Raw genomic sequence first — 13,544 nt, 5'->3', positions numbered from 1 at the left:
ACCTTCCTATTACCCCAACACTGAATAGCTTCTATTTAAGTTTATTAGTTTTATTTCATAAAATTTATACACCGCTGAATCCCATCAAAGCAGCTTATCTGCTCAATTCGCTGTAGTCATCTCAATCAGGGTGCCAAATTATAGTTAATATGGTTCTCCAATGGTTCTCCAATGGAAGGTGGTCAGTTTTAGAGCTAGACCTGGAAAACACAGGTTCAGATAACTGCAGGATCAACCTGCATTTTGCCACAGGTAAACTGGGGTTGTAGCTGCTAAAAGCTTAAGGCGTGATGAGAAGGCATGTCCAAACATTTTGGGATATTTGGTGAACACAAAGAAGCCAATTAATTGCCTGGGGCAAGTCCATGATTTAGCCTGATCAGGTGTGAAGAAAAAGTAAGCTAACTCCACACAAAGCATTCTGAGCGCCTAGCTGACAAATATTTGGAATCACAATGTGGTCAATATAATACTCAAAATCCAAATTTGATTAAAATCTAAGGTTAATTTTGATGCTATCTGCCCATGTTAGTGTCTAAAGACCTCTGTGACTTATAGGGCACAACAATGGACCATTTAAATGAAGCTTGTGGACCACAGTTTGGGACCCCCTGCCTTTGTCCATGAAATTACTTGTGGATAGCACTTTCTTTGTACATAAGAATCTCCAGTTTGGAGTTTGTAGCTTCAAATGTTGGAATCCCTCCACATCCATAGTGTTACTAGACCATGGAGAGATACTAGAGTCAAACTGGGAAAAACCAGGTGCAATTGTACCACTGTTTATTACTCCTTGGGCCAAGCTGAGGCTGATAATCCTGCCATTCCCACTGGTACTGTACCTCACAACCCACCCTGTTCATGAAAGTGCATTTTCTTCTCTGTAAAGTTTTATGTTACTTTATTTGAAACATTCTCAGACCAAGGTAATTATTTCAAGATTTCCCTTTATAGAAGGAGAAATGCGAAGGAGCAACATTGAAAATAAGGGCGGCTAAAAAGAAGAGTTAAACAAAAAGCCTTTCAGGGTCTTTCTATGTAAGATCAATGTCAAAATTAAAATGGGCTTTAAAAGCCTTTGAAAAATCTGGAGAACACACTTGCTTCACGTGCATCATGAAACAAGCAAGAAAACAACGATGCACCTAATTAAAGCTAATCTTAATATAGTACAAATGTGGTCATGGTCGATGCCAGTAATTAATGAAGGTACTGTAGTATGAAGCACAAAAGAAATATACCCGATTAATAGAGGCTGCATAGGAATCCTTGATCAAATAGGGATCTAATTTAAATCTGTAAACATCGTGATGAACTGACCTGATGTTAGTCACCAAGCCTATTTTCCTCTAAAAATGCAACAGGAAAAATACCAAACATCTCCTTATTGTAGAAAGCAGGCATTGTAGAAAAAAAGACACAGTGCTTTTCAGCTACGAAGTGTGAATACATTTACCTTTGAAACAAGAAGTGAAATTACTTCCTTCACCGTTTCTTCAATCAAGTCATCTATTTTTGAATGGTATTGTTGCTGCGTTTTAGGAGACAAAAGCAGCATTAGTGTGTTATATGAACACAACACTTTTGCCATAAGTCATACATAGAACAGAGAGTCTAAATCTGACAGATCAGATTTGCTAAAAAATTACATTTTGAACCCCCAATGAACAAAACCTTGAAAATGATCCACTCTGTCAGTACTTTCTTACACTCTGTGTTGAAAAATTTCCCATGTACGCTGTTGAGTTAAGCAGCTAATAGGGTTATTATTTAGACGCACTGAGGTCTTATTCTTCTTCAGGCAAAGGAATGTGAAAGATACTTTTTTGTCTCTCTGTAATTAAGGTGTTTGTGGGTCTTCCCTCTTCCTCAGCTCAAAGGTTTGGTTTAGCTGAGGAAGCTAGATGATTCCCTCCCCCCCCCAAATAAAGCACTTTATATCTAACTGTTCTCATTCATGTTATGGCCTCTAGAAATAAAATGAGAGGCCAATTGTTAAATATTAAAAAAGAGCCCCTTTATCCATGAAGTGAACTGCAGTTTATACAACTCCTGCATAATCTGTTCAAACATGGGCAAAAAATAAAATTCCATCAGGAAACCTGAAGGGATGGTAATAAATTACCAGGCCACAAAAGGCATAACAACAAAATCAGCTGTTATTCTCCATCTTCTTGCTTCTGCCTTTTCTTCCGCTAATGAAAATGCCGTCTCTTTAAAGAAGCCCACTTTAAATTAAACCTGAAAGACTTTCGTACCCTGTTTCGGCGATAAATAGAGCAGACTTCCATCCTGCAGTTAGCAGGAGAAAAGGCTCCTTTTCTATTCTCAAAGTACATCCATTAAAAAAAGGAAGAAGTAATTCTCCTTTCAGAACATTTGTTCCAGGGAGAAGAATGCCCCGCCAACCACTTCACAAAAAAATATGACTTGTAAAGACTAACCCTATCTTGATAGTTCAAGGCTACCTGAAACAGCAAGAGCATAATGCTCAGAGTAAAAGCACCAAAATCAATATAAACATTAGGCTAACTTGGCAGGAGCCCATTGAATAGTTTTCTAAAATTTAGCTTTTTGAAGGCTATTTGCCTCCTTTCCCTCCCCCCTCCCAAAGTTTCCACACAGATGTACTTAATAAATCCCAGGAGAGCTGCCCTTTTGTCAAGCAACTGCCCACTGTGCTCAGATTAATGAAGCAAACATTTTGTATACAAGTAAATGGATGCAGATACACATGTAATGTCGGGAAGTGCCAATTGCCGCTTTTATCAAAGGGACTGTAATGTAGTCCACAGTTGCCCATTCTCAAGTCCCACGAAAATCAAAGGCACAGCCATTGGGGTAACCGTGAGCAAGCTTGTAATCACAGTAAATTAGTCTTCTGCAGCCAGAGAGAATCACATGCGAGGAAGAAAAGAGCTTGCGATTCAGTTTGCGAGCATGAGAATTTCTTGAGCTTCAGGAAACTGACTTAAGGTGAAAAATGATTGAACGAGGCTATTTTGGGGGATCATAATTTAGTACCGATACCTAGTGCTCACAATCGTGTATCTTCTCCAGGGACTATTTTACATGTTAAGCCCCCCCCCCCCCCCCAATGCTTAGCCAATTTGCAGGTGAGTTAAGGAATGCCACTACCTGATGTGTTTTTTGAAGATCTCTTGGGTGTTTGGGTCTCCTTTGATTATAAAGGAATTAAAAGAGAGCTTTAATGAACCCAGTTTAGGTATGAGAGGGAATTGACAAAAGATGCCCAACGCTCATATGTACGATGGCAGGAAGCTCATTTATGTGATGCTGAATGAGATCAAGCGTGGGGGAGAAAGGCCTTAGGAGTCAGTAACAAGTCGCAAAAAAAAAAAAAAAAAAAGGAACAGTACTGGTGGGCTTTTGCTTGAAGGAAGCAAAGGAGAAGGGATTGGTGGGCTTTCCTTGAACCACCTTAAGCGCAAGGCATGGTTGAGACGAGCTTGGGTGTATTTCCTCTGTTTTCTTTTGCTGTATTTTAAAACTGTGATTACGAACATTGGGATGGTACCAATGTTTTAAATAAGTATGGCTTTTGCTTTCTGTAATAATAATAATAATAATAATAATAATAATAATAATAATAATATGGAAACACCTCCAAAAACGGGCATGCTTTTGTGCCACACAATTTCAGTAAGGCGTTGAATAGGTGACACACCTTTGCTTGTAGAAATTGAGATATTAAACTATTTGGGATTTTAAATGCTCATTTTCCCACTGGTATTTTAAAATGTATTTTTTTATATTTTATGTAGTCTGTTTAAGAGTTTTTGATGAGCAAGTGGTACATAAAGCCTGTTAAATGAATGGATGGATGAATGGATGGAATGGAATGCTGATATGCATGACAACTCTTTTCACTTTTTCTTTTGCACTAGCTTTTGGTTTGTGCATGCATCAATGCACACATACGTCTTTGGTGCCAAGCCTCAAGTTCTAAGGGGGAAATGATGTTTTGACTTCTTCAAACGTAACCATTTCCAAAATCTCAACATATGAAAATGAGTTGAAGCTTCCTTTGGCTCTTTTTACAACCGTTACGGTTTTGATCTAGGGCAAGAGTGGCTAACCTTCCTCAACCCGGGCCCACACTGAAAGTTGGCCATGCCTCAATGGGGCGCATGCCAGAGGTGGGTGTGACCAACACACACCTGTGCATGCGCACACATACTGACTCACTCCTCATACCTACAGCACCTACAAGCACATCCACACGATACCCTCACTCTGTGATTAGGGGTGGGAGGGCAGGAAAGACCTTCTCTTGATCTTCAGCAAGCCCCCACTGGGATCAGCTACACTAAGGAGTCCCCCATCATCAAGACCTCCCAAGTTCAGCTGAAGGAGGTAAGCACTGTTTGCGAGCCCTGCTCTGTCTGTTCACAGGTGCAATTTAAATCAAAGGGGCTTGCTAACCTCCAACCAGTAAACTGATGCTTGATCTCTGACAAGTGGGCGGCCCTGTTACTTGCCAAAGTTGGCCTGCAGCAGGTGGCGGAATAAAGGATCTGGCCTGCTGGTCATATCTGGTTCCATTGTATTTGGGTGACATAAGAAGACAGGGCTGCCATCCTTCAACATTTGTGTGGAAATGGGCTTTCTCCATTCTTGCACCATAAGCTGCCAAATACCCTCTCACACACAACTATTGAAGGACCTGCCATTCTTATTTCTATGTAGAATCAAAGAATCATAGTATTGTAGAGTTAGAAGGGCCACCTGGTCCAATCTCCTGCAATGCAGGAATCTCAGCTGAAGCTTCCACAACAGATGGCCACCCAACCTCTGCTTAAAAACCTCCAAGGAAGGAGAGTCCACAACCTGCCAAGAGAGACCCTTCCACTGTCTAACAGCTCTTACTGCCAGAAGTTCTTCCTGATATTTAGTCAGAATCTCCTTTCTTGAATCTTGAAGATATATCTGGCAAATATGGACTCTCTTGCCTGGGGACCTACATTTTGGACCAATGTTGTTACCACTCTCGCCACACTGTTCACAACAAGCAATGGACACGTAAACACTTTTGAAGACAGAAAGAAATTCTAAAACAAAATCAACTTACCCACTGATTAGCAAACTGGGCCATGTGACAGAAAGCCCCCCAAAAACCAGAGAGTGGGGAAAAATGGGGAAAATAATCATTACAAAATAGTATGAGAAATAAATAGACTTAATGAAATGATATGGATCAACACAGAATATAAAAATATTGTAATTCTATAAAACAATGAATGCACATAAATATGGTTGACATTTGTACTGCGAAGCAAAACACTGCAGTAATGTGTGATGACCTTTCAATTTAGGGGTCCATTTGGGCTAGCCTTGTTGGCCCAGCCAATGGGTCTAGGAACCAGAAAGTTTGGCTTTGCCACTTCCTGCTTCACAGAAGCCAAGGAGAGTCTTTGCTTTTGTACCGACTGCCTGGGATGGGAGGTGACAGGGAGAAAGGCAGGTGGGTCTTTCTGTGTTCACGAAAACCCCTCCCCTCCAATCCACAACACTGAAGCTGTTGCAGTCTGGTGCCATTTTGAAAGAGGCACTCTCTGCCTCCATATGTTGTCAGTAGAGTCACCCCTATAACAGAAGGTCCTGGAAATGTTTTCTTTTTGTGTGTGTGGTTAAAGTTAAATTTCTGGTCGTCGTCATCATCATTTTATTTGTATGGTCACCACTAATGACTGTATTTGTGGACCTCTTCTTCAACCCCTCCCTACTTTGACAGCAAATATTAAGAAAAGCATCACCAAAATGCAGGCACATTCTAAAATCACGCACTGCAGAGTTAATGTAGTTTAACATTCTGACTACAACTGTCCTCCATCTCAGGTTGTCTTGGCCAGAAAGCCTTTATCTGACAATGCAAGGCATAGAAGAGCAATAGTAGGAGACTGGTAGGACAAGGGACGAGCAAGGACATTGCTCCAGTGGCTTGTTACATCATTCTTTATTGACTATGTTTCTCCTCCCTGCTCTGCCTCCTCAAAACCTGTAATAGCCACCCTGGAGCTGAAATCTGGCAAAAGCCTTCTGTGTTCTTCCTGATCTTGTGAAACAGACATTTCAAGATGCTCGCTTACCTCCTGCCCGCCATCCAGGACACATAATTTAGCAGTCTGTTTCTTGGCATCAACCAGCACGTTGAACATCGTGCACACAGGAGAGGGAATGCGCAAGTCTGTAGATTTATTTGTCTTTTGCAGTTTGAGTTCAAAGGCAATTCTTGTTCTATTAATTAAAATGCAGGGATTGCAACAGAAAGGACTGTCAAAATTCTAAATAAATGAAGTGCAAAAACAAACCCAGGTTAAATGTACTAACATAAAATTAATTTCAAATATGGAAAAACCAAAGTAGAAATGTTTAGGCACCTGCACGTAAAACAGTGGAATTATCATTTTCACATATCTTATTAAAACTTTCCAGCAAGGTGCTCCGACAGCCCCCTCAAGGTTAGATACTGCTTTGACTGAATAACAGCACGACAAAACATAACACAGATAAAACACATATTGCAGCAAATGCTTTCTGACAGATAAGCTTTCCGCACAATTTTCAAACTGGCAAAAACAGAATATAGACTGCCATGTAACATATTCAGGTACTTCTGACAATTTTTTAAAATAAAAAGATATGCTGTTAAGAGTTCCAGTAAGTGTGACAGTTTTTTATGAGGGGGGAGAGAGTGCGTAATAATTGTTTTCTTCACTTTTGCACTTTCACTTACAAAAGCACTCGCAACGTGGGTGGAATTCAGAAGTTAACTTGAGTGGTGAAGTCTAAGGGTCAGCGCACATATCACACAGCTAGCCTTGCCAGAAAGGGATGTTAAAATCACTCCATGGAGTGGCAAGCAGTCAATCAGGTGGTCCTAAGCATCCCCACATGAAAAGAGGGGTCCGTGACAGCATTGCAAAAGAGGCCAGATCTGAAGAGTGAACCATCATGTCAATTGCCCACCACGCTTTACGAAGTGATTTAAAGCCACCCCCATCTGTTGGGTGAATCCAGGAGTATAGTGTGTGTGGGGGCTGTGGCCCTGGGCACACAATTGTTGACCAAACGCAAACCAGGCATTCCCATGCAGGTTCCCAAACTGTGGCCTGGCTCAGTGCTCCTCTCTGCCTGCCAAGGGCCATGTCAGCCGGCCAGGCTCCCCCCTACACAGGTGGGCACGTGGTCTCACTTTGCCCCTGTGGGGGTGGGGGTCAGTATGGTGGTGTCAGCGGCAAGAGCTCAGCTGACACGGCCCTGCCTAGAGCATGCCCCTCTCCTGGCATACACGTCTACACCCACCACAGTGTCAGAGGCTGGACTGAGGAGGAATGGTGGGAGCCGCCCCCCACTGTCCTGAACCTTCCCAAGGGCAGGAGGACAGTATAGATTTAGAACAGTGGTTTGCAGAGGGGCATAGTCCAGAGGGGAAAAGCTGGGAAATACTGGGGGAGGAACAGCTAGAAGAGGAAAACCAGCTGGCAGATTCAGTGTCCTTGGACAGCATTCCTGACTCCCCTTCCCCTAAGACTAGACAGGCTTTGAAAGTGATAGAACAGAAAGCACAGCGGCAACAAGCTCAGATTACCTGATGTAGGAGTGATATAGATAATGGGGACAGAGGGGGTGAACCTTTATTGGGAGCAACGCCATTTCTAGAGGGGTATGTATCCCTTTGTCTCTTGCTGTGATTAGAAACTAACTGGTAAGAACACTCCTTTCTTTGATCTGCTTATTTACTGCCACCGGAAGAGGGATCCGATTCCCCAAAGCCTGACACCCAGGCAACCAACAACCAATGCCACGCCGCTGGATTAATCCTGCCACTTTCACACAAGGCTGCTCAACTCAAACATCCACAGGAGTCCCAGAAATGGTAGCATTTGTACGGCAATTTCTGAAATTGCCCACGTACCTTTTGACGCATGCTTCTATCATATCGCTGGCCATGAGTTTCAGCCTCTGTTCTAAGTGGTGGGCAAATTCCGGCTCTGGCCAATGAAGGTCAAAGACGAACATCTGCAGTGCGTCAAGTTTCCAGAAGAGATCTTCCGACGTTGCTGACCCGTTGCTACAACAACAAATCATTCAAGGCATTGTTTGAATTACAGCGCTAATGAAAACAGAGCCCTCCCCTCTTTTAAGCACTGGAACTGGGTGTTTTTTTACAAGAACATAAAAGCAGCTCTGGCAACATTATCATTTTGCTATGCCTATTGGACCGTCCAGTATTCCAACAGTTTTATCTGATGTGCCACAAATAGTGCCTTGGTAGCAATGGCTAGAAACGGTGTCTTGCCAAGCAACAGCTTGGCAGGAGGGCGCCATCTTGTAATGGGGTAGGAGAGCCGAAAACAATGCCAATGTGTTTCGCATCTGGCAACCAATGCACCCCTTGGGTTTCAAAGTATCAAAGTTCAGTTCTGTTCATCTTTGGGGGTTGGAGACAGAACCCAAAATTTTACAGGTGACATTAATTCAATAATTTAAAAAGATTTGCCAAGCCCCATAGCCAGTATATACCAGGAGGCTTATGTTTATGCAGTGGTACCTCAGGTTAAGAACTTAATTCGTTCTGGAGGTCCATTCTTAACCTGAAACTGTTCTTAACCTGAGGTACCACTTTAGCTAATGGGGCCTCCCACCGCCGCCCCGTGATTTCTCTTCTCATCCTGAAGCAAAGTTCTTAACCCGAGATACTATTTCTGGGTTAGGGGAGTCTGTAACCTGAAGAGTCTGTAACCCGAGGTACCACTGTACTTTTAGAGTTAATGCTGAATACATAACTTCTGGTAAATGAATCACCATAGCCACTAAAGGGCCCTGAAAATTTGTGTCCCAGAATTTTTAGACTCGTCTACCCATGTACTATCTAAAAACCAAAGGGGTGCATTGGTTGCAAGATGTGATTCCTTCCCCCCAGCTCTCCTACCCATTATTATAACTTAATGTACTTTCTGTGGTTTGGCTGCTTTGTTGCTACACAACTTAGACCCATGTACATATTGCCTCTCCAAATTCTTTTATTATTGTTATTTATTATTTTGACAAAGTAATAATCGTAAATAAATAAGGATAAAAATGTGCACCCCACCACCAAGATAATTTCATTGTAAATATCCAACCCCCCCCCAAATTTCAACACCTCCTGCGATGGTTTGACCCCTTTCCATTTTAACAGTACAAATTCTACAAACACCCTCCATATCTCCTCAAAATCATTTAACCTGCCTATTCCCCGTCTTACCTTAATGACACATGTTAATTTATCATTAAGAGCTATATCCCACACCTCTTTATACCATTCTTCCATTTTATATTCTGCTTGCCCTTTCCACTTCCTGGCTATAATAATTTGTGCAGCTGTCAATAAATTTGTGAGCAAGCCTGTGAACCTTCCACCCCATTGTAAATTGATAATAATGCTACCTCTGGACTTTTGGCCAGCTTTAACCCAGTGATTTCTGTTACCTCCTTAAACACCCTTTGCCAAAAAATGTGTACGTGTTTACACCGCCCCTCCTAATTCTGTGCCCTATCTGTGAGCAGAAAACGGGAAACCATTTAACTGAACCTTTTTCTAGGAAGAGGAAAAGTTCTTCAGCAGTTTCTCCAGGGCGAAACTCATCATGGAAGCAAGTCTGACTGACATAGTCAAGAAGCCAGATGAGAGTGATGGCAATGTTTCTGGCTTCCCTACGTCTTGAGAAGGGAATGGCAGCAATGGTGGCAGGAAGGGCAGTTTCTGCCAGCACATTGACCATGGGCACCTCCCTGCCCTTTGCAACCTGCAGTCAAGGTGGTGTCAGTATCAGTTCACTATTCACATTTGCATCTGGACTTTAGAGAACTAACATGAAAAGACCCAAAGAGCTGCACCTGTATCTGGGATGGATTCAGGTTCAAGGAGGCCCCTGGATGAACCCCAAAATTGTGCAGGTTGTACATTACGTTCTGCCTGGGGTGTCTGCTTCTGGGCAAAGAAGAGGCTATGCAAGCTTTGAGGGTCATACCAGATTCAAAAATGTCTGCAAGGAAAAATCTGACACTTGTGATAAGTCTTGCATGGTATAATGTCTGTTACACCCACACTCTAAGATAAGGCAACCAAATTTATGGAAGGATAAAGGTTGAATAAGCCAAAAAAGTCAGCTTAATGTTTGTCTGTGCTCTGTGATGATCAAATGTAGCTCCATCTGTAAAAGCAGAATTAAGCCAACCAATTTTTATTGTGTGATGTCCAGTATTTTTAAAAAATTATGTATCAGTTTCCTAACAGGCCTAATAAAAAAAATGAAGAAATTATTTTCTCTCAAATGCTGTTAAAATAATCCTATGCAGACCCAATTCCTGTTAGCCATTTAAACTGGCTTTCACCAATTACAGTAAAAACTACAATAGCCGCTGGTTCACGAAATATCAAAAACACCCAGTAATCAATGCCTCTTATGCTTTTTATGACACAAAGTCACAATAACTTTATTTGTTCTTTCATCTGGGAATTTGCGCAACAATATTCACAGAAGGATTTTTTTGGGGGGGGGGGGAGACGATGGACACAGGAAGGAAAGCTGCAGCAACACAAAGAAACAATGTGTTCCTAGCGATGCAGCAATTTTGTCACTGGATATGTTTGGTTGTGTGAATCAAATTCTCCCAGGGATAAGAGGCTTTGACACTGACAATGCTACAATAGTCTATGGAAACGGTGCGTAATTTATCTGCGCTGATCACGACGCAATATCTGCACTAGGACTTGTCTCTCCCTTTGGCACAAAGTTCTTGTAATTCAAACGTATAATAAATTGCCACTTTTCAAAAAGATTTTAATCTTTTGGCAACTGCTTTATATAAAAGCAAGGGTGGATACACTATTCTTACTCCCCTGGCACAGAATGAAACTGTTTGCATTTCAAAGTACTGCAACATTAATGTCACTGCGATCTGTGAAGGATCTCAACTACTGTACTCAACAGTGGTGAAGAGAAGGGCTTGCTCTGTGGTGGCACCTATTTTATGAGATGATCTCCACTTGGAGATCAGGTGGGCATCAACAGCTGCATGTTTCTGCTGGCTGAAAACGTATTTCTTCACCCAAGCTTCTCCCGACTAACTCCTAGTATCTCTGGCTACTGCATAAATGATGCAGAAACTTTACAGTTGTTTTACTGATACAGCTTTTAATGCTGTCCTGCTTGTTTCATTGTTCTGGCATTTCTTTGAAATAATTGGTGGAGGGCAGATCACTTTAATAAAGAAATAAGATAAATCACAACTGTGTATAACTAAGGAGAGAATTACGCTTCTCTCCCTGGCTGTAGGAATATTCGTCTTTCTTCTGCTTATGAACAAGGGTGCTGCTCCTACCACACTGTGGACACCACAATTTTAGCTCACACTCCCAAGTGGTGACCTGTTGAGTTTTCCTCTGACATGTATCCTGTAGGAATGTTAGCTAGCCCTTACAGGACCCGCTCACGTTCCTGAAAATTCAAAAACAAGCCTCACAAGCCAAGCATAATTCAGTGTGCTTTTCATGTCTAGCCAAGCGGTCCTCTGTGTTGGCCTCTCGAGGGACCAATCAAGCAGAAGAGTGAATGCTACGCAAAGCATTTTGTTCTCTTAATACCTCCTCCACCTTAATCCACAATGCCCCAAATGTGCCATTAAAGAGACGGACCAGCAAAAACAAGCGAAAACAAAGTAATTATGTTCTTGGGGCTGTGCAATGATAGATAAGAACACACACTCCCTGTTTCTAACTATACAAAGGGGGGGTATCCATTTTATGTGAATGGAAAGGCCAGCAGACAAGCTATACCGTATGCAAACAACCCATACTACTATTACAAATAAAGCACATTAAATAAAACACATAAAATTTGATTCTAGAGGAATCAGAGATACGACTTTTAATAGGTATAAGTATATTTGGCAAACTATATTTAGTTCACCATAGCTGAGTACAGCTAGATGAATAGTGCAACCCTATGCATGTCTACTCAGAAGTAATTATTATTATTATTATTATTATTATTATTATTATTATTTGTACCCCACGCATCTGGCTGGGTTTCCCCAGCCACTCTGGGTGGCCTCCAACAAAGATTATATATACATCAAAATGTCACACATTAAAAGCTTCCCTGAACAGGGAATTCCCTTTGAGTTTAATGGGACTTACTCCTAAGTGTATATGTGTGTGTGCGTGTGTGTGTGTGTATATATATATATATATATATATATATATATATATGTGTGTGTGTGTGTGTGTGTGTGTGTGTGTGTGTGTTTTTCTAGATTCAGGTAGGTAGCTTTGTTGGTCTGACGCAGTCAAAATAAATTTAAAAAATCCAAAAATCGTCCAGTAGCACCTTAGAGACCAACTAAGTTTGCTCTGGGTATGAGCTTTCGTGTGGTATCTGAAGAAGTGTGCATGCACATGAAAGCTTATACCCAAAACAAACTTATAGGTCTCTAAGGTGCTACTGGACAATTTTTTAATTTTTTTTAATTTATACGCAGTATGTGTGTATACATAGGAGCAAACTCCTAGGGCCCGAGGGCCCTTTACCCCAAATAAAATATCTGAGGCCCCTCCAAAAAGTTGGTAGACATTACCATTAATATGGTGTGTGTGCACCATGTCATGTGATCAATTATGTAGGGTGGGGCTTACCTGTCCCCCAATATTTTATTCAAGTTGGCACCCCTATGTGTGTGCATGTGTATGAATGACTGTAACCTAAAATGTACAGTAAATTGCGTCGAGCAATCTATACCTCTATAGAAGGTTCGCAATTTAATTTTTAGAATAGGAAGACTCTGCAAGGTTTAAAACATATAAGCAGTAAACCCGAAGACCAACAGAGATCAGCTGATATTCTGAGCAAGCAGTAACTTTTCAATTCTCCAAGATCTTTTTAAAGAATCCATTTTATTATTAGAGCCCAGTGGTAAAACACACTTGTTGCCTGCCAAAGATCCCTGGCAACTCTGGATCAGGGATGAGTGGGGACAGGTCTAAGAAAAAGCTTTTACTAGCCAGAGATGACAGACCAATGTTCTGACTCCTCCGTGTGAGGAAGTTTCTGTCGTTCATATTTTTGAGCTTCACAGACAAGCCACAGTTTGTCTTCGTCTCGATAAGGCACAATTGCCCATCCTTTGACTTAGCTCCCTGTCAATGAGTGACAACGCTCTCTGCATAATCCCAGCACCAGTGTCAAGTGTTGGCATTGTCAGGCACTTTGCTGGAGCCCACGTCCCAGTAGAGGCCTGTTGCTAATCCCTGGAGTCTCTTGGCTCCGCTGCTCCTTCTCTTTGCTGTTGCTGACAATTCACCTGAGCTCTCTGAACAAGCAAGCAAGCAAGCGTCCTAGCAGTGAGAAGCACAAAGAGAAGCCTTTACAGCATCTGCACGTCTTGCCTCCACACTCTGGGAGGTGGTACAGCCTGGGCCCAGAGGGAGAGGCAAGAGAATGGGCACTGCCAATAACAGCTTGGGGGGAGGCGCTGAA

The 13,544-nt window shown here is 42.0% G+C and overlaps 1 protein-coding gene across 12 annotated transcripts in view; it reads right to left on the bottom strand.

The window, feature by feature from the left end:
- The window catches only part of CADPS2 (calcium dependent secretion activator 2), a 346,118-nt gene that overhangs the window by 45,854 nt on the left and 286,720 nt on the right, over positions 1–13,544 (bottom strand). For 7 of the 12 annotated variants that reach the window (XM_077935837.1, XM_077935839.1, XM_077935840.1 and 4 more), the window contains 4 exons: positions 7,940–8,095; positions 6,111–6,258; positions 5,093–5,107; positions 1,457–1,531 (listed from right to left, as the gene is read on the bottom strand). In XM_077935837.1, the coding sequence (XP_077791963.1) occupies positions 1,457–1,531; positions 5,093–5,107; positions 6,111–6,258; positions 7,940–8,095 (394 nt within the window). The remainder of the gene's footprint in view (positions 1–1,456; positions 1,532–5,092; positions 5,108–6,110; positions 6,259–7,939; positions 8,096–13,544) is intronic. The other 5 variants (XM_077935838.1, XM_077935841.1, XM_077935849.1 and 2 more) reach the window with 1 other exon arrangement.

This window comes from Podarcis muralis, chromosome 10 (assembly GCF_964188315.1).
Source record: "Podarcis muralis chromosome 10, rPodMur119.hap1.1, whole genome shotgun sequence".
NCBI lineage: Eukaryota > Metazoa > Chordata > Lepidosauria > Squamata > Lacertidae > Podarcis > Podarcis muralis.
Note: the sequence above shows the minus strand (reverse complement) of the source record. Positions and strands in the feature narration are given on the sequence as shown.